At 41.7% G+C, this 22,295-nt stretch overlaps 1 protein-coding gene across 1 annotated transcript in view; it reads right to left on the bottom strand.

Moving 5' to 3' along the window:
• Window positions 1-22,295, bottom strand: part of LOC114647801 (latent-transforming growth factor beta-binding protein 1-like) — a 636,168-nt gene that overhangs the window by 303,284 nt on the left and 310,589 nt on the right. The window contains exon 5 of the mRNA XM_028796447.2: window positions 20,936-21,106. Coding sequence (XP_028652280.2) covers window positions 20,936-21,106 — 171 coding nt within the window. The remainder of the gene's footprint in view (window positions 1-20,935; window positions 21,107-22,295) is intronic.

The raw sequence follows: 22,295 nt of genomic DNA on the forward strand, positions 1-22,295 counted from the left end.
GCAGACACCCAGTAAGACAACAAGGCTGCAACTACTTTAGAGTCAGACCCACTAATTAGTAAATAATGGATTAATTAAACAATTAAAACACCTAGAAAAGTAGAATGAAAATCAAGATATATATATATATATTGTTAAAAAGAAAAAAATACATTATTCCCATATAACTGCTTGGTACATTTTAATATATATATATATTAGTGGCATGCGGCTGGGGGTGGTACCCAGCTGGGACGCCCAAGAGGACCGGAGGAGGGCTCACGCGACCTCCGGACCACGAGGGGGCGTCCGCCCTGGTTGTGTTGGGGACCACGGGTACAGGGCTGTGAAGCCCAACCCTGTATGGGCCCGTGGTCACTGCCAGGGGTGCGCCCCAATGCCTGGAAAGCCTTGGACCTCAGCACTTCTACCACACCAGGAAGTGCTGGGGGGAAGAGGAGCAGGGACACCCGGAGTGCTTCCGGGGATGCAACCGGCCCTTCCGCCACACTGGGGCATGTCGGTGGAAGATTGCCGGGAACCACCTGGAGCACATCTGGGTGATTATAAAAGGGGCCGCCTCCCTTCATTCAAGGCTGGAGTCGGGTGGAAGAGGACGAGGTCTGGAAGGAGAGAGAAGGAGGCGATCTGAAGAGGAAAGGCATTGTGGACAGAGGCCTGGACTATTGGGGTGATTGGTGCTGTGGCACTGGGTTGTGCATTTATAATTGTTGTACATATTGTATAATAAACATGTGTTGGGTACAAACACAATGTCTGTCTGTCTGTGTCCGGGCCATTTCCCACAATATATATATATTTTTTTTTTACCAAACTTAGTTTTCTAATTTCTATATTGTTCCCAAACACAGAACTTGGGAAATAACGCATCACTTAATTAGACCAGGAGTCCAATTAGAAACAGAAGCTGGTTACAACAAAATCCTGCAGTTACAGGGGGGGGCCACAGGACCGAAGTTGGAAAACACTGATCTATACCCAAAGGGTCAATTTGGTTTCCATATATGTTCAGCCTGGAATAAAAATCTTTAAGATTATTGCCCCCTTTCATATTCCCATTATACAATAAGACAGGTCTCTTCCAATATATATATATCTATTGTGACGGATGGCCGGGGCGCCCCTTCACCACATCTGCCAGGGGGACAAAGGTGGGAAGCCCAGTATCTCCCCCTGGACGCCAGATGGCAGCCTCCCTGGGTTGCAGCGGTGCCTCAGACTCCCCCAGGGCTTCATGGGGGTTGGAGTTCTGTGCAGCTCTGTGGGGTTCCACAGGCGCCGCCAGGGGGTGCTGCAACAGGAGCTGCTGGCCCCTTTTGGGCACTGCTTTCACCGTACCCAAAGTGCAGCCGGATGTTGGCAATCAACCACCTGGGGCACTTCCGGGTACCCAATAAAAGGGAGCCAACGACCACCACTCAGCGTCCAGAATCGGGAGGTAGAGTTGCCAGGGAGGAGTGGTGGTAAAAGAAGAAGAGTGCTTTGCTTTACTTGTGTCTGTGCTTTGGGACTGTGTATTGCCTGTAGGACATGGGGAAGACGTGCGCCCACAGGGGAAGAAAATAAATAGTTTATTTTATTTTACCTGTGTCTCCGTGTCAATCTGTGTTGGGTCAGGTGCTATATAGCATCTTCTTACAATATATATATATATATATATATATATATATATATATATATATATATATATATACTGTCTGTCACACACATGTGCATGGGATTGCGGGCTCAAATATTGTGGGTTCTCAGCCTATCCATGGGTTGGTGCTGTCATCTGATCCTTTCTCCTTTTGTCCCTCTGCAGCTCAGCTGAAGACCGTGCCTCTCAGTGACATCACTTTCGGCCCCATGTGATGACGTCACTTCCAGTACCCAGAATCCATCAACCTGCCACATCTGTTTCTGCACTGGCATGTCTCGACTCCACCTCTTCCTGTCTCCCACCATATTTATAACGCAGTTTTATCGTGTTAATCAGTTATATCTTGAACTCATGTTTGTGAAGATGTTTTTTACATTTTGACTGAATGTTTTCAGTAAACTTAGCCACTGAATGCAGTTACACCATGCGCAGATTTTCTAACTTATTCATATTGAAAACTTCCCCAAGATATTTTACAAGCACAGTATGCATCAGATGTTTCCGTATTCAACAATTACACAACTGGCAGGTTACATGGCTCAGTCACTCGATCTCAAACAATCCAACCTCATAGCCTACAGGGGGCGACTTTACCTGCCTATATAACATTCTGTGCGAGACTCTTTATGGTAGGGTGGCACAGTGGTGCAGTAGTAGGGCTGCTGCCTTGAAGTAAGGAGATCATGTCCCAGGTTCTCACTGTGTCTGCGTGGCTGTCTTCAGGGGACTCCAATTTCTTCCCACATGTTAGGTGAATTGGTGATCTTAAATTGGCTCCTGTGTGTGGTTAGGTTTTGAGGTGTGTGTGTGGTGCCCTGCAATGGACAGGCACCCTGTCTAGGGTGGGTTCCTGCTTTGTGCCCTATGCTAGCTGGGACAGGCTCCAGCACCCCCCACAGCTTTGTTGAGGACTAAGCAGGTTGGAGAATGACTGACTCTTCATAGTAAAATATGTGCTCTTCCGTAGCAAACACAACCCTAAGTGACTTTATAGGTTCTGTTTATCATATGTGTCATCCACATTTCCACTACTGGATTATTAGCAGGATTATGGACTTCTTGTAATCAGGGTCAAACAGCTTTGGAAAAAAAAAATTGGCACATTTTGTTATAAAGCCTTGCTCTGGCAGCTAAAACCTACTTTTACGTCTGCTGGGCTGATGTATGTGATCTCCAATTCACCTTCCAGCCAGATCATCTGCACTATGAGGAAATCCGCGCAATTTATGAAAGAAAGTTATAAAACATCTTGAAACAATTTATAAAGTTCATAGATTGGCAAAAGTCTAGATAAACAGACTTTCGCTTGTTCTCTCTGTGGTTCAGATGTGACAACAGACTATTTCTCAAACAAAACACCTAAACAAGCTTACTGCAATAAACCATACAATATTTATTCATAACATAAGGAGAACAAAAGATGGATGTATGCAAACGTAAATCTACATTAGTTTAGTTTGGTCTGTTTGTCTTCAATAGAAAAAAGCACATAGATTGTAAGTTTTGCTTCCGTAATTCTTATCTAAAGAATCAACAAGGAAACATCACTCATTCAGGGCCGGCTTTTAAATGTTTCTTGTCACAGTTTGGATCTTTCAGTTGGTTGGACAGAAAAGTCCTTGGCTACTTATAAAGTTTCCAGCACCTTCACGTTGACGGCGGCGTTGATTTGTTGACAGATTGTTTTCACACTGCTCCTCTGGAGTGTGTGTGTATGTGTGCGTGTGTGTGTGTGTGTGAGAGAGATACACTGCTCGGAAATTTCCTACTCATTTTAGGACGAGAAACGTACAACAGCTAAAGACGTACCTTTGAAATAAGTTATAACTTTCAGTTACGGTGATACCAATAATCAGAATACGTTAGTTGGCTTTGTCCTACCCATCACGTTGCAGTCAGTCACTCTTGGGATCAAAGTAGGTGTCTGTATGGTTTGGTTCTTGTTGAATGCGGCTGCAGGTGATGCTTTGTCTCAATTCCTTCAGGTGTTCATTGCACTTTTTCTTTCTTTGTTCAGATGTTAAAATAAGTGGATAGGACTGGTGAGCTTTGTTGGGCTGAATGGCCTGTTCTCGTCCCGATTGTTCTAATGTTCTAATGCTCTTCTCCATTGTTTGCTATGATTACACCTTGTGGTTGTGGAAGGTATTGCACTTAGTCTCTGAGGTTTCACAAACAGTGGTCCTCTTTTGCTAACATACAAATTTCATCTGCAGGTGTTTAGTCAACTCCCTGCTACAGCAAAACAATTGTGTTGCTTTACGTAGGTCTCACCTTGTTCTCCTTTGGCCTGGTTGAACACACTGTTGCACCCACTTCCAACTCAGCTATGGATGGTCTTCCACTCTTATGGTCGAGTGCTTGTATACCCTTTGGAGTAAAAGGAATCGCTCCAGACTTTATTACAGCCTCAACCCTGGGGGATAAGTAGGGGTCCTGCTATAGAGCGGAAATCAAGGCTAGGCAGGGAGCAAAGACCTAGGGCTTGCAATTAGACCAACAGAACATTAAAACAATCTACAGTAGACGATAACAGGCCACTCAAAGCTCACCAGTCCTATCCACGTAATTCTTCCAAAATAACATCAAGTTGAGTTTTGAAAGTTTCTAAAGTCCTACCGTCCAACACACTACTTGGTCACTTATTCCATGTCTTTGTGGTTCTCTGTGTAAAGAAAAACTTCCTAATGTTTGTGTGAAATTTACCCTTAACAAATTTCCAACTGTGTCCCCGTGTTCTTGATGAACTCATTTTAAAGTCACTGTCTCAATCCACTGGACTAATTCCTTTCATAATTTCAAACACTACAATCATGTCTCCTTGTAATCTTCTTTTTGCTTAAACTAAAACGGCTCAGCTCTTTTAATCTTTCCCTCGTGATTCATCTCCCATAGCCCTGGAATCAGCCTTGTCGTTCTTCTCTGGACTTTTTCTAGCGCTGCTATGTCCTTTTTGTAGCCTGGAGACTAAAACTGCACACAGTCCTCCAGATGAGACCTCACCAGTCTATTGTAAAGGAAAAGAGTGAAATTTCTGGCATTGGATTCTTGGGGGTACATAAACCCAACCTTTTGGTTGACAACTGGGGCAAAGTTTGGTCCATCATAGATAGCAAAGGTTCTTTGTTTACCGACCAAATGTTTAAATGGCGCATCATGGAAACATCTCTGGATGCCATTTGCTTGTGATTGATCAGTCTGATCAAATGACTTACATTTGAAAGAGGGGCCATGTGAAGAAAACTGTCAAAAAAGAAGGTCTGATAGATGCCATTTAAGCAAAAGACTCAGGTGTTAAAGCAAAGAAAAATAGGTAATACCAGCCTATTCCTACACTAGGGTGATAGCACAACCATATTAGAAGGCAAAGGCTGGAAATTTTGTATTTGCTAACACATGACATGGGGGAGTGGTGGCTCTGAGGCTAAGGGATTTGTACTGGCAATCGGAAGGTTGCCGGTTCAAATCCCGTAAATGCCAAAAGCGACTCTACTCCGTTAGACCCTTGACCCTTAACCTGCAATTGCTCTGTCCTGGGTATGACCTTAATCTGCATCCAGCCCTGCATGTAGGCCCTCCAACCTGTAGAGGAAAATCTGGGGGTTGGTGGCAGAATTGGCACTCCAGCTGCCATAAAAAACCTCATCTGAACTAGTGTGGTGCTGAGGTGTCACCCGTTGCATGGCTGCACTCAGGTCCTAATCTGGGATCCTGAGTTGGTTTGTCACCTGGTGGGTGCAGCAATGCGCGGTATTAGTGCAGGTTCATAACCTCTCTCTCTCTCTACCACATGCCAACTTGGCAGGCCAATTTTTTCTATGTTTTGTACTAGGATTCTCCATTCTCGGCGTAAGGCTTTCCTTCTTCTTTACGGCCTTCTAAGGGAACCCTCTTCCTCATAATTCCTCATAATCGATATTGCTACTACTTCTTTGTCTTGTCTTTGCACAATGTCTTGTCTTGTTTGTGTTTTAATTTAAATTTTAAATTTAAATTTTAAATTTTTAATTGTAATTTTATTTTTAAATTATTATTTGCACGTCATGTTGTTACACTGTGGACCCTGAGCTTCACAATTTTGTCTATCTGTATACTTGTATATGGTTGAGATGACAATAAAGTTCACTTTGACTTTGATAAGCCAATGTTAGATTATGAGACTGTAAAATCATTGACCATGTCACATTTAGCGACTGTGTACTGACTTTCTAGAACAGTCGTGTTTGTCCCTTTTTCTAACAGCCAAAAAGAATGCTGCCTGATGGAGCTGGTGCTGTATGAAGGGTTACCAGTTACAGCAAGTTCAGAAAGCAATCTTGGCACTTTTTCCCATTCTGTTGTGGTGTGTAAAACATGAGAAAACAGACAGATTAGATTCTCTTCTGTTTCTGAGGTCCAAAACACGTAGTTTCCGCATTCCTCATCACTGCATTGCATGTATTGTAGTTCAGGATGAGCACTCATCGGTTGTCAGCTCTCATGCACACAGGGACCGCCACTATGACTAAAGACAAAAACAAACCTGTTTGTGAGTCAAGGACATGTTATGATCCAGCACTAGGATGCCCTTTGGAGTAAGAGGAATTTCTCCAGACCACCGCCACATCCAAGTCAAATGGGGGTCCTGCTATGCAGAAGATATTAATGCCAGGGAGATGGCAGTTGGGGAGCACAGATCTAGTACTGGCAATGGGTTATAAAAGAAAGTGTGGATATTTTGGCATTATTATATTTGGAATGCATAGTAAGTCAAACTAGATTATTGGCCTTCATGGAATTGTGAGCCCTCCTCCTGATGATCTCACTTCTGCGTCCCTGAATTTCCCACCTCTTCCTGTCTGCTACATATAAATAGAACAGCCTTCCTAATGTTAGTCAGTTCAGTTGTGGACTCCATTTTGTAAAGATGTGTTTCTTTTTCTGCCAAACTTCCAGTATACAGGGTGGCCATCCCCAAACACTTTCTACCTCCATTTATTTTGTTACAATCGACAGCCCCTCCACCAAAGAAAATCACGATGACCTTCTTTGGGGAAGGGTCCCAGTGTGGTACATTTTCAGAAATGCTGACAATCAGTAACCAGTCCAACATCCTCTGATATGCTTACAAAGAATCTGAAACCTGCAATTTGATAAAAAGACAAGAAATACTGTCAAAAACAGTCTTTCTGCCCCATCACTATCACATCTTGTGGTCGCAGGTTCATCTTTGATGATGACGCTAAGGAAGTGGATTTTGGAGCAGCAGCAAAGGTTCTTCTCTCAAGGAATGTTAATGGAAAGATAAAAGATGCATCGGATCTTCAGGGAGACTGTGGAGAAGTGATGGATCTATTATGTTCATCTGCTCACAGTTACCGGGTATTAAAGGGTAAGTTGCACTTTACTTTTCAGTTCTCCCTCATATAACCCTCTGAAAGTAGACAATCTCGACCTAGAGTTACGTTCTTCCACAACAATTTTCTAACAGCCAGTTGCATGTTGTTTACCTGTTGCTTGGATCAAATAAGTGTAAACCATTAAATGATTTAAAAATCATTATTATTTTCCATAAGGTGGGACACAACATTCATCTTAAATGTTCCTTGTAATCATTCTGAGTGTAGTGTCCTGGGGCCTCATGTATAAACGGTGCGTACGCACAGAAATGTTGCGTACGAACCTTTCCACGCTCAAATCGCGATGTATAAAACCTAAACTTGGCGTAAAGCCACGCACATTTCCACGGTAACTCATTCCTTGGCGTACGCAATTTATCCGCCCGGTTTTGCAGACTGGCGGCACCCAGTGTCAAAGCAGTGCTACTGTTCCTGTGTGATCACTCTTTCTTTCTTAAATCCACATTCCTGGCGTGGCTTTATAAATACACTGAAATTAACTGCATATTGTTTATTAGTGTAATGCATCTGATTGTAATTAACCTGTAGCAATATAATGGTCCAGGGAATAGCCATAGTATTCCAAATACCATTACTGCTTTAGCGTTGTAACTCTCACTGCATCTTCTTTCAGCTGCTCCCGTTAAGGGTTGCCACAGCAGATCATCTTTTTCCACATTACTCTCACTGCACCACTCAGAGTATTTATATTACTGTATCTGAGTGGGAAATCACAGCAGCAGCTGATTGGAAAGAGAATTATCGGTACACAGCATGAAGCAGATGCTGCCTGAGCCACAGCAAACGCTTTAGTCCCTGTACGGACTTCGCGGTTTAGAAACAGTTTCATCCCAAGAACTCTAAACACTAAATCAGTCCATCAACTGCTCCTTATATAATTGTTTACTTATAAGTACAATCACCTCACTGTAAACTTGCACTACAGTTATAATATTGCACAACCTGCGCCACTTTATAAAGCGCGTATTTACATGTGATGACGGTATTCATTTCTAAGACGAAATGCAGCAAAACATGTTGATTATATTATACAGATAAAACTTTAACTTCATTTAAATAATCTGTATTGTTAATAATTAAACATGTGAGGACACGGTGCCGCAGCGCTAGTTAGTTCAGTAATTGTTCCTGCCTTGCGCTGTATTATTGCTGGTGCTGACGCGACACTGGAAAGATAGACGGATATAATAATTAAACATGTACTACTAAGATATTTCAATGTTCCTTAAAAGTTTTGAAGGATCGAAGTTCTAAGCTTACAGATGGCTTCACGTCTATTACATAGCTTATTGTGTGGCGATTGAGTTTTTGGAGAAAGAAAAGTAAGGACAGGAATTGGAGGTTAGTACGTTTGAAAGAGACAGTACTGCTGTGATAAATTATTTAACTGAAGGTTGCGCATGGCGCAGCAAGCCTCTTGCGTGAGACATGAACAAGCACTGTGCCACCGTGTTCCCATGTTTAATAACATGCTTTCATTCCTATCATCATGAAAAAGATATCACGTATACATCTCAGTATTTTAATTATTCAGAGAGCTGTAATATCAAGAATGTAATGGAGTATGTGTCCTGTCGGAGAAAGAGAAAGCCCGTTTTAAAAGCAGGTAGTGATTCATACACATAGAGCACATAGAAGATCAAATACAGAACAAAGCATTTAACATGCCACTTTAGTTACAATAGGATTTGAGAAACTAGTAAATTAAACGATTTTAAGATGAAGTTTGTGATGTTCTACTTTAATGGCAAAATAAACTACGTGATTAAAGTGGAAATTTCGAGATTAAAGTTGACATTTCGTGCTTTTTTCCCCACTGTGTGCCTTTTTTTTTGTCTGTACCCTAACAAGCTTTCATATGACACTCAGACGGTGGGCTACGACTCACTTTTTCACGGCGACTTTGATATGTGATTTCTTTTTTATTTCGGGCACTGTGCGACTTTGTGAAGTTGAGCCTTCGAGTTTCTCCGACACACTGTCACTCGATCAGCTTTCTTTTGTTGATTATACCACTGTTTAAACCAACAAATAGTACGTTTTTCCTTTGCCTCCACTTGGTATTCGCTGAAATTCTTATATTTTCTCCCGTGCTTTTCCCATTGTCTTTTCACAGAAGGCTATTTATATTGATTTGCATATTCAAAGAGGCGTAATTCTGGGAGGAGTTGGGGCGGGACAGAAGGCGCGTGCACGTGCGTTACTTTTCACGCAAATCAGGATTTATGTAGTAGAAGAACGTGAAAGTATGCGTGCGCACAGATTCCTGCATCTGGATTTTTCTGTGCGTACGCACAATCCCGCTTTTGTGCTTACGGCATGTTATAGTGTGAGTTCTACGCACGGCGTTATACATGAGGCCCCTGGAGTGTCAGATCTTCTTAAATTGAAGATGCTTATATTTTAATTTTTGCTTAAAAAAAAAATGAATTTAATTTTACAGAGACAATTAACATCAAAGTATCTTCTCTTCCTCAATTGTATCACTTTTAAACATCTGTTTGAACGGTTTGCCTCAGGCTGTGTTGCTTATCTTATCACTTGGAAACAGAACTTTAACAGCCAGCCAATCAAATGTCCCCATATCACATGTCACAAAGACGTGGAATTTAACATAAATATGGCTGGTCCGATGGACCAAAAAATGATGACAAAAAGAACAACAAGTGAAGGCAAAGGCAACATCAGATGAAGAGACCAGGACATGTGTGATCGTTTCATCTAAACGTTGGAGGATGTAACTCATGTATTTTACCAACTGCTGAATCAAAAAGCTGCCCCAGGACAACATTCATCTTGAACATCACTAATTTTCAGTAAGCTTTTAAAGGCTATACATATATCCAGACTTTGCTATCCGTATTTTTCTTTTATACGTTTTTCCCTAATGGTATTATTATCTTTAATAAATGCTTTTTAATTTCTATACTTTTATCTTTAGAACTAGAATTAATGAAGTAATAAAGTAAATATTAAGAGCACCCAGAGCATTAGGAGGTTGCCATAGGCTCTGATCTGCAGGAGTGGAGCTTTATCCAATAGTAGGAACAGTATGGTAAAAGTAAGACATCATTGGAGGATAAATGGCCTATTGCCATGGATGTTGAGCCTTTGTATATAAATAATATTTAAGTCTGTGATATATCTAAGACATTGAATGTTGTTTGTGCCAATGATAAGTAACTCTCTCAAAGTGCTAGGGAGTGATGGGCTGTGCATGCATCATTCATATGGCACTGTTGTGGTTAGGGTTTGTGTGTATGAGTATATCTATGTATGTGTGTGTTAATCATAAATTGCGAGAGTAGACCAATCCAGTAACGAATCTGGTGAGTTCACGTATCTCTGGAAAGCAAGTAAGGGTAATCTGAGGATAATTTCATGTTAATACATTGATGAAAAAAAATGAAATATAAATAAGTATTGCTAAAATCTTGAAATTGGAAATCTCCATTACAAATGGTTTTCTTCCACAGAAAGAGAAGCACAGATGTGAAGTTCTGCACTTTAAGCCTGTCTGTTTGCATATGGCTATGCTAGTGTATGAAATACTGGTATAGTGGGGTCTTATCATGCATGCCAGCACTAGGCTCTTTGTTCAAAATGTACATATTACATTTTAGTTAGTCTCATCGAGTCAGATGCATAATTCATATGTTTAGACCAGGGTGGATGTACCATGAAACTTCTTCTTCTTCTTACAGCTGCTCCAGTTAGGGGTCGCCACAGCGGATCATCTTCTTCCATATCTTTCTGTCGTCATCTTGTTCTGTTACACCCATCACCTGCATGTCCTCTCTCATCATATCCATAAACCTTCTCTTAGGCCTTCCTCTTTTCCTCTTCCCTGGCAGCTCTATCCTTAACATCCTTCTCCCAATATACCCAGCATCTCTCCTCTGCACATGTCCAAACCAATGCAATCTCGCCTCTCTGACTTTGTCTCCCAACTGTCCAACCTGAGCTGACCCTCTAATGTCCTCATTTCTAATCCTATCCATCCTTGTCACACCCAGTGCAAATCTTAGCGGATTTACCATGAAACTAATGAAGGTTAAGTTTCAGGGCCCATAATCCTAGAGGGGCCCCACATGCTAACTTAAATTTTCATTTCCCTCACCCCCCCATAACTCGAAAATTATAACTCACAGGTCATTTTTTATTTACACCAATGGCTTTGATATGTGAGATAATCCAGTACTGCAATTTTAATCAAAATTTGAAATGCAGTGATTAAATTAAAAAAAACAAAAACTTTGTTGTGATCTGTTAACATCAATAAACAGCGGTTACCCAGACTTTGATGTTATTTGCGAAGAGAATCCCTTAAACAGTTCAAGCTTCAGATCCCCAAAAATGTAGTTCTGCTACTGGCTTGGAGACAACCATGAGTAGGTTTGACTTAAATGTGGGAGGAAACAATTAGACGGGTCACAGTTCTGAACCAATCCGACACCTCGTGAAGGCGGAGCTTAAAGCAGGGGTGGAGATTTTAAACAGCAGAGAGCAATGGTGTTCTTGTCAGCAAGCCTTCCATAGCAGAAAAGTCTCTGAAAAAAGACCCCCAATAAGCATATAAATGTGTGTTGTGTTTGTGGAGAACAATTTACATGTGTTAAAAATACCATAACCTGTTGCAAGGCAAAAACTTTTCTTTAAAACAAGATTATACTGAAGCATTTGACGACACCACTGGGCTAGTGGTAAACATGAACAATGCATTGTCTCCAGCTCTGTGCGATTTCTGTCCGCTCTCAGTGATGACCATATAGTCGGAGTCAATGTGAGGTTCAAAGAGTCAGCAGCTTTTGTTCACAAAATGATAAACTGTAAAATTTGCATTCGAACTAAACTGTCGCCCCCATAGAAGTCTTAAGCGTGTTGATAATGAATAGACATAGGAGATGCGGATTTTAGCAGTAAATACATCCGACACAGTAAAACTAACGTCACATTATATGACTTCTAGTCAAAGGGGATGCCCACTTGAGGATTGAAGTTGTCAATCACATTCCCTGACCATGTCTTAAATGTGCTTAAAGACTCTTGATACCGAGGGCACCACTGTGGCCTCTCAGTAACAGGACCAGGGTTCACATCCCGAGTCCTCCCTGTGTGGGTTTTGCATGTTTTCCTCATGTGGGCTTCAGTTTCCTCCCACTGTCCAAAGAAATGCAGGTTAGGTGAAGTAGCGGTGTGTGTGTGTGTGTTTGAGTGTGTGTTTGTGTGTTGGCTTTGCGATGGACTGGCACCCTGCCCAAGGTTTGCTACTGCCTTGTGCCCTCTGCTAGGTGGGATAGGCTCCAGCACCCCCCGTGACCCTGGTCTGGATTAGACAATGACATGAAATGACTCTGAATTCACTCTAGCAGAGTTGGGTAGGTGTCATGGGTGAGGCAGCACAGCATTCACCTCCTGACTACACAACTAAACGAAAAACTAAAGTAAGTTCAAAATACTGTCTACTGCCATAACAGAATCTACACACAGTGTTTTAATACGTAGTATACATACAGACCACAACATTCTCTAAACCAGGGGTCTCAAACTTCAGTCCTGGAAGGCCGCAGTGGATGCAGCTTTTGAACGAATTGTAATTGACTTGCTCTTGAAGACTCAGACCCCTTAATTGTTTCTTTTTCCTTAATTATCTGCCAAACAATACTGAGATATAAAATGAGCCAAAACACAGCCAGCAAACTGTTACCATCATAGAATATCTGAAAATAAAGAAAGGTGAAGGTCTCGGTAAAATGCTGATCTGCTCAGGTCCACAAAACATTTTCACAGCGCTCTTAGAAAAGAGAAAATCAACAACTTTGAAAATGTCTGCTATTACACAATGAGAGCATCAACAAGTCATGGAATTAAAGAATGAGTTTAATTAACAACAAGAATCAGCACCTAATTAAGAAACCGGTTGGAGTGAAATTGGTTGGAGTTTGAGGCCCTGACTTAGTTGGCTTTCTGTTGGCTCACTCACTTCACATTTCATTTCTGTTTGGGTGCCATTTGGGAAGCAACTCAGAGGAACAATGAAGAAATTTAGGGGAACAAATCTTAAAAAACAAGCCAATTGAAATTAATTCAAAAGAAGTTAATTAGCAGCAAAAACAGTGCACTAATTAAGAAAAGGGTTAGAATGAAAACCAGCAGCCACTGTGGCCCTTCAGGAACAGAGTTTGAGAACCCTGCTCTAAACACTACTTGGTGTTGTTACATCATAAGTGAAACAATAGTCAAAATGAATCATTAAGTTTCAGTTACCTGGTGCTGCTGACCTCATGGATAGATGACGGCCATTTTATCTTTTCATTTTCTCTCATTGTCAAGTCTTTTTCTCTCTCTCCATCTTTGCACAGTTATTTTATCCATCTCACTAATACAGGACAGTAATGGGACACTGCAGCCCCAAATGTTTAAAGTGCATGGACTGGAGGAAACTGTGGGTGAGTTTTTAGGAAGAAACTCTGTGGACGGAGCCTTTTGAGCAGTGCCCTTCACACTCATTTGTCACAAACATTTTAACATGCTGTCTCCACAAACACATTTGGCCTCGCCAGACTAGATTTTCTCTACACTGCTGTTTTTATTCTGATCCCTTCACTTTTGTTCACATTTTGCTAAGCTGCAGCCTTGTGCTACAATTATTTACATTCATTTCTTCCTTCATCAGGCAATGCTTGATACCCCAGAATGGCAAAGCAAAAACAGGATTTTAGGAATTTTAGCAAATTTCTTCAAAATAAAAAAAAAAACAAAAAACAGAAATATGCCATTGACACAAGTATTTACTGTATATACCCACGTATAAGTTGGGTCTTGTAACCTGAAAAATTGATCATAAAATCAGACCCCAACTTATACCCCCGTTCAAAAATGCGACACTTGATATTTTTTTTACATCTTCTTGCCTCCCCCAATCTCACGCCAGTTTCTCAGACACATCGAATTTTGTTGCAGGAGTGTAGTTACCAATTTCTTTCGCTACTTCAATGACGTTTAATTTAAAACTAGCTTCATATTTTCTTCTGATCGAACGCTCCATCGTAGATAAGGGATGCTCTTACGATAAAGATGTATGAGGGTGTGAGATACAAAAATCAGTGCAAATGTTGCTTCACAATAGTTTGGGTATTACTGTGTGGTCACGTAGGTACAATAGAGAGAGAGAGGGGTGAGGAGCACACGCTGATACAGCACATTGCCGCACCCACATAGAAATAAAAGGCAGTGTGCTCCATGGTTACTCTCTCAGGTGGGCGTTAGCATATCATAATCTCTTGGACCAATAGCGTGGGTTTTCCACATTCAACTGACATATTTCATACCAGAAATTATACGGTAAAATCAAGACCCTTTGCTATGACACTTGAAATTTGCCTCAGGTGGATCCCATTCTATTGATATTCATTGGGAGATTTCTACGCTTGCATGGAGTCCACCTGTGGTCAGTTCAGCTGATTGCAAAGGATAAGGAAAGGCACATAGCTGTCCATAGAATGTCCCACAACTGAGCAAAATCCAAATCATGAGGTGGACGGGCTTGCAAGTGGAGCTAAGAGACAGGATTGTGTTGAGGCACGGATCTGAGAAGGCTACAAAAAATGTCTCCTACATTGAAGGTACCCAAGAGCACAGTGGCCTCCATAATCCTTACATAGAAGAAGTCTGGAACAACAACAATGGCTCTTCCTAGAGTTGGCCGCATGGCCAAATTGTGCAAGACAGAGAACGAGAAGCCAATAGTCACTCTTGATGAGCTCCAGAGAAGATGTCTGGAGACAAAAGAAACTTTCAGAAGGACAACCACCGAACTAATATGAACAATCATCTGATCTGAATGGCACATGAAACGGAACGTCCAGCCAAGGATTGCAAGGAATTGCATACAGTGATGAAAACAGTCGCAGATCAACATTGGCACACAGATACCATCTCTTCAGGAGTTGTCAGGAAAAGGCAAAAAGAACTGTAAAGAACCCCAGACACCCAGGTTGAGCATCAAACTCAAAGAAGTTGGAATTCAGGGTGTTGTTTGTAGATGGGTGCAGAATTGACTCAGGCACAGGAAGGAGAGGGTGATGGTGGGAGGAACCTCATCAGAATTGGCCAGTGTTAACAGTGGTATCCACAGGGGTCAGTTTTAGGGCTGCTGCTATTTTTAATATATAGAAATGATTTGGAAAAGAATATAAGTAACTAGCTGGTTAAGTTTGCAGATGATACCAAAATAGGTGGATTGTCAGATAATCTGTAATCCATTCAATCATTACAGAAAGACCTGGACAGCAGGCAGGGTTGGGCAGTTTTGTGGCAGATGAAATTTAATGTCAGTAAATGTAAAGTACTACATATAGGAAGTAAAAATGTTAGGTCTGAATACACAATGGGCGGTCAGAAAATCGAGAGTACACCTTATGAGAAGAATTTAGGAGTCATCTTCAACCTGAGCCTGGAACAGGGGAGAGTCCCGAGGCTTTGGAAAACATCTTGCATCACCCCAGTCCCAAAGGTATCACATCTTAGTGAGCTGAATGACTTCCGGCCTGTCGCTCTGACGTCACATGTGATGAAGACCATGGAGAGGCTGCTGCTTCACCACCTGAGGCCACAGGTCCACTACGCCCTTGACCCTCTGCAGTTCGCATACCAGAAGAAGGTGGGAGCAGAGGATGCCGTCATCTATATGCTACACTGATCCCTCTCCCACTTGGACAGAGGCAGTGGTGCTGTAAGAATTATGTTTCTGGACTTCTCTAGCGCCTTCAACACCATTCAACCTCTGCTCCTTAGGGACAAGCTGACAGAGATGGGAGTAGATTCATACCTGGTGGCATGGATCGTGGACTATCTTAAAAACAGACCTCAGTATGTGCGTCTCAGGAATTGCAGGTCTGACATTGTGGTCAGCAACACAGAAGCGCCGCAGGGGACTGTACTTTCTCCGGTCCTGTTCAGCCTATATACATCGGACTTCCAATACAACTCGGAGTCCTGCCATGTGCAAAAGTTCGCTGATGACACTGCTATCATGGGCTGCATTAGGAATGGGCTGGAGGAGGAGTATAGGAACCTCATCAATGACTTTGTTAAATGGTGCGACTCAAACCACTTACACCTGAACACCAGCAAAACCATTGAACTGGTGGTGGATTTTATGAGACCCAGGCCCCTCCTGGACCCCGTGATTATCAAAGGTGACTGTGTGCAGAGGGTACTGACCTATTAATACCTGGGAGTGCATCTGGATGATAAAATGGACTGGACTGCCATTACTGATTCTCTGTGCAAGAGAGGACAGAGCTGGCTGTACCTCCTCAGAAGACTGGCGTCCTTCAACATCTGCAATAAGATGCTGCAGATGTTCTATCAGATGGTTGTGGTGAGTGCCCTCTTCTACGCGGTGGTGTGCTGGGGAGGCAGCATTAAGAAGAAGGACGCCTCATGCCTGGACAAACTGGTGAGGAAGGCAGGCTCTATTGTAGGCATGGAGCTGGACAGTTTGACATCTGTGGCAGAGCGACGGGCGCTGAGCAGGCTCCTGTCAATAATGGAGAATCCACTGCATCCTCTAAACAGTGTCATCTCCAGACAGAAGAGCAGCTTCAGTGACAGACTGCTGTCACTGTCCTGCTCCACTGACAGACTGAGGAGATCGTTCCTCACCCAAACTATGTGACTCTTTAGTTCCACTCGGAGGGGTAAACGTTAACATTATACAAAGTTATTGTCTGTCTGTATACCTGCATTGTTATCACTCTTTCATTTAATATTGTTTTTTGTATCAGTATGCTGCTGCTGGAGTATGTTAATTTCCCCTTGGGATTAATAAAGTATCTATCTATCTATCTATCTATCTATCTATCTATCTATCTATCTATCTATCTATCTATCTATCTATCTATCTATCTATCTATCTATCTATCTATCTATCTATCTATCTATCTATCTATCTATCTATCTAGTGGACTCAAAGCTATCAGCTTCCTGTCAGTGTTCAGAAGTCATTAAGAAGGCTAACAGAATGTCAGGTTATATAGCGCCTTGATGTGTGGAGTACAAGTCACAGGAGGTACTGCTCAACCTTTATAACACACTGGTGAGGTCTCATCTGGCGTACTGTATGCAGTTTTGGTCTCCAGGCTACAAAAAGGACATAGCAGCACTAGAAAAAGTCCAGAGAAGAGCGACTAGGCTGATTCCAGGGCTACAGAAGATGAAATTTGAAGAAAGATTAAAAGAGCTGAGCCTTTACAGTTTAAGCAAAAGAAGATTAAGAGATGACATGATAGAAGTGTTTAAAATTATGAAGGGAGTTAGTCCAGTGAATCGAGACAGTGACTTTAAAATGAGTTCATCAAGAACACGGGAACATAGTTGGAAACTTGTTAACAGAAACATTAGGAAGATTTTCTTTACACAGAAAACCACAGACACTTGGAATAAGCTACCAAGTAGTGTGGTAGACAGTAAGACTTTAGGTACTTTCAAAACTCAACTTGATGTTTTTTTGGAAGAATTAATTAAATAGGACTGGCGAGCTTTGTTGGGCCGAATGGCCTGCTCTCGTCTAGAGTGTTCTAATGTCCTAATGATAAACAGCCTGTAATCATCTGAACAAATTAAATGTCATAACTTCTGTATGAAGTTAATCTATATCTAACCGTGAAGGTCCTCCAACTTGCAAGGAACACTTGGGGGTTGATGGCAGGATTGGCACTCCAGCCACCAAAAAAGAACCTTGCACTGTTCCAGTGTGGTGCTGAGGTGTCATCCGCTGCACTCGGGTCCCAATCCAGATGGTTTGTCATGTGGTGGGTGCTATCAGCGCATGCTCCCAAGCTCTTCCCCTCTCTCTTCTGTGGTTCTTGTGTATGTAATGTTGTGTTTAATGTTATTTAATATGCTTATTATACATTTTAGATTTAAGTTTGATCTTTTTCTATTCCTCATGTTTTATGTTGATTATTGTGCCTACCAGGAACTGGACACAAGTAAAGATATCATTGTACATGTGACAATAAAAAGACCTTGAAAGTCTGCTTGAGGTTTGCAAAAAAGGCACCAAAAAGGACTCTCAGAATATGAGAGACAAGATTCTCAGGTCTGAGGAAACCAAAATGGAATTGTTTGGTCTCATTTCTTCATGTCATGTCTGGAGGAAACCAGGCATCACTCACTGCATGCACAATACCGTTCCAGTGGTGAAGCATGGTTGGTGGCAGTATCCTGCTCTGTGGTTGTTTTTCAGCGGTAGAGACTGGGAAACCAGACAGGGCTGAGGGAAAGATGAATGGAGCAAAGCACAGAAATATCCTTAATGAAACTCTGCTCCAGAGCTCTCTGGTCCTCAGACTGGGCAGAAGGCTCACCTTTCCACTGGACAATGACCCTAAGCACAAAGCAGAGACAAGACAGGAGTGGCTTAGGGACAACTCTGGGAAGGTCCATGAGTGGACCTGTCAGAGCCCGGTCCTGAACCCAATCAAACATCTCTGGAGAGGAGGCCTGAAAACACCTGCCCTCTGATGGCCCCCATCCAACCTGACAAAGATTGGGGGGATCAGCAGATAAGAATGGCAGAAAAGCCCCAAACTCCTGGTGTGTGAAGGCTGTCTCATCAAACCCAAGAAGACTCCAGGCTGGAATGGGGCTTCAACTAAGTACTGGGTGAGGGGTCTGAATGCTTGTGTCAATGGGATAGTTCAGTTTTATTTTTTTAATACATTTGTAAAAACCCCTTAAATCCCATTTTCCCTTTGTCATTCTGGGGGATAGAATGTTGCTTGATGATTTAAAAATAAAAAATGTGAAAAGGTGATGTGAATGATTTCTGAAGGCACTGTACTTATGGGTTAGAGCAATGTATTCAAACATTCAAGTTTTTCAGATTGGAAAACATAATGATATTATAGAATGAGACTAACAGCAAAAAGTATAACACCACACTTAAAAATGAATGTAATGTTGTATAAAAATAAATTAAACAACCCGTCCCTCCGTTTTCTATTATCTACTTTCTTCATGTCAGCAGGTGGTGGCACCTCTCCCAGCAGGAACCAACCAATATAAGGCAGAAGAAGAACATCTGAGCATGAGTGGGCAAACACTGACATACCACCACACACGAGACAAGCAAATGAGCCGAGCAGTCGAGTCGCACAAAGCAGAAGGGAAAGCCAGGCGTCATTTTCTGATAGGATCACTGCATCAAGATGAGCCGAGAGACAGTTAGAAAAGGCACTATATGATAGATAGATAGATAGATAGATAGATAGATAGATAGATAGATAGATAGATAGATAGATAGATAGATAGATAGATAGATAGATAGATAGATAGATAGATAGGAAAGGCACTATATAATACACACAGAGGCAGACAGATAGCACATAATTTGTCCCCAAGGCAAATTTGGCTTTTACAGAAGGTTAATAAATAAATAAATACATACATAAATGCATACATACATAAATAAATAAAAAAGTATAATATATAAACAACAACCCCCCTCTCAAATACACACCAGAATGATTAAAAGAAAATAAAACTAAAAAAGAAAGAAAACATTCGGACTTGGCTAAGGATATAAAGAGCAGTCCCTGTCACCGTGAGGCACTCTAATGGCGTTATTGCACCTTTTGTCACTGAGTCTGTGGCTGCAGGTGGTATTCAGAGGCAGGGTTTGCTGTTCTGTGCTTTGCAGCTCTGACAGTGTCTGCTTTGGCCAATTTGAGAAGCACAGATATCTCCAAAATCTTTATAGAGATCACAGACTTAAAGCTGATTTCACAGCCTAACCTCACATTTTCAGACCTGCTGCTTAATCTAATTCAGGCTCTCAGAGGGTCCGAGCCTCCCCAGGAAGCACTGCACACAAAGCAGGAATCAGACCTGTGCTGGGTGCTATTCCATTGACACACACACACATACACACACACACACACACACAGGGACAACTTAGATTTGCCAGGTAGACTAACATGCACATGCATGAGGGAAGTGAGAGATAAACATTCAAACATTCACTCGGCACTTTTATTCTATTGGTATTCATTATTTTTTTTTACAAAATGCAATTGTAACATTACAAGATCATTTTGATGGACTGATATTGTTACTGTATGTTAATCAGCTTAGAAAAGTTTTTTCGTCCTATGTGTTCAAACCAATCAACATCGTCTGTGCATGCATGATGGGTTTAGCAATTTGTAAAGTGTCAGTTACCTGTGAACTTGTCACAGCGCTCTGAGCCTACACTCAGTGAAGGGCGCTATATAAAAATAAACTGATTTGAATTGAACAGATAAGTCAAGCACAAATCTATAGGGTACAAGGTCAGATCAATCTAAGTGGAGAAGTCGTATTTTTTTTCACTTTCAACAAGTGGCGGCATTCATCCACGAGGGTGCCAGTGGTTGAGTTATGTCTCTTGTTCACAGACCGAGGATTTAAACGGTGCTGTGATTGATGAGTCTTATTAGATGATCTGCTTTTCCCTAATCGCTTTATCCTGCCACAGCCTCTCTGTGTTGCTACTAGCTTTAGTTTTATTGCACAGACTATATTAACTCCTCCAAGTATTAATTTCTCATTTGTATTCTTTCAGTAAAGAAACACCGTAAAGTTCACCATAAAAGGCACTATATAGTGTGAAATGCTGGACTAATCTCTGCCATTTTGCATATTAACCAAGTGACAATTTTTTACACATTAGCATTACATTGTAGTACTTGTTTGCACTGCTCTGGGCTAGACAACCTGTCTTCTGTGAAAGGCGCTACATAAACATCCCCAACCCCCAAGATGAATAGATCTTTTCTTTTTCCAAATTTTAAGCTTTGTGAAGCATTTATCATTTTGCGTTGAACACGAAAGGAGGACTACTCACACACTCGAAAGCCCGCTCCCGGTGACGAGTGTCCATTCTCAGTGCTGTAGAGGGTGGTCATGTTCCCCTTCTCGCAGTGGTTGGCACATCTCCCGTTGGTACAGCGGATCTTGCAGATGGTAGGGGTGAAGAGCACTTTCACATGCTCCCCTGCCATGCTCTGGTTCGCAGCTGGAGAAGGAAACAGAGCGGAGAAGTAAAGCAGCAGAAGGAATCGCAATGCAGTCATGCTGTGCCTTCAGTCCGTCCCGAAGGAGGAATCCACGCAGAAGTCAGATATGCTTTTTTTTTTTCCAGCTTTGGGGCTGGAACCCAAAAAAAAAAAACCCAAAAAAAGGGAAATTCAGCTTTGAGCAGACATGGTTCTTTAATTACTAAAATACATTGTGAAGAGTAAGCAGGGGGGAAAAGTTTCAAAGCTTAGCCTAAAAATGAATGCCTGTCCAGTTAATTGGAAGCAGTATTGCGAGCGTGCTCTGGGCTGACATCCAAACACAATGTTTATAAGGGATCCCATCCACTCCAGAGTTCGCTTAACTCTTTAGAGGGCTTCAGGAGCTTTGTGTGGCTCACAGCAGGCAGGCGTGAACTGGCCAGACCTTTTAAAGCAGTCAGCTCCAGAAAGGAAGAAACACAGCAAAGTGCTTTAAAACCACCAGGAGAGACAGCCGAAGACGACTGGAAAATCTCAGGAAATCAAAAATCTGCTGACCTTTGAGGAGAAGCACCAGGAGATCACACTTTCTTGGATTTTTTTTTTCAGTCATCACACCACCACTTAGCTGTGGGTTCTCCAGAAATGCTGCACCTTCATGCTTCTGGCTTTCAGTCTTGACCTGCACTCAATTATCCAATGCGATTTTTAATTTAATAATACTAGGGGGCTTCACCTGCCAACCTCCGTGCCTGCGCTGCGTGCTAGCCTCATTGCTGTTCTGTCGCTTGCGTATGGGGATGCGGTTGTACAATTTAAACAGATTGTTATTTTCATGGGAATTGTTACATATGCATAATAGAACTAACTATTTCACATTACAGCGAGTAATTAACCATATTAAAAAATAGTAAAACATAATAATCTGAAAGTAAATTATGTTTCACGTTGTGTTACAGTTATTCATTGCATAATACGATTTGGCTTTGAAATTAACACACAAATACTTTTTAAACTTACACTTTTTCTGTAACACTTCATTATAAACAATTGTTTTAATTAAATTTTCAGCAATATCACATTGAATTTTGATTCTGTGTTTGGATTTTCATCGTCACAATGCAACATATAACTGCATGTGATTGGATTTAGTTTATTTCTCTCTATTAAATAAAATAAAAAGATTTTTTCGAATGTTTGGCTCTG

This window comes from Erpetoichthys calabaricus, chromosome 1 (genome assembly GCF_900747795.2).
Source record: "Erpetoichthys calabaricus chromosome 1, fErpCal1.3, whole genome shotgun sequence".
Lineage (NCBI taxonomy): Eukaryota > Metazoa > Chordata > Cladistia > Polypteriformes > Polypteridae > Erpetoichthys > Erpetoichthys calabaricus.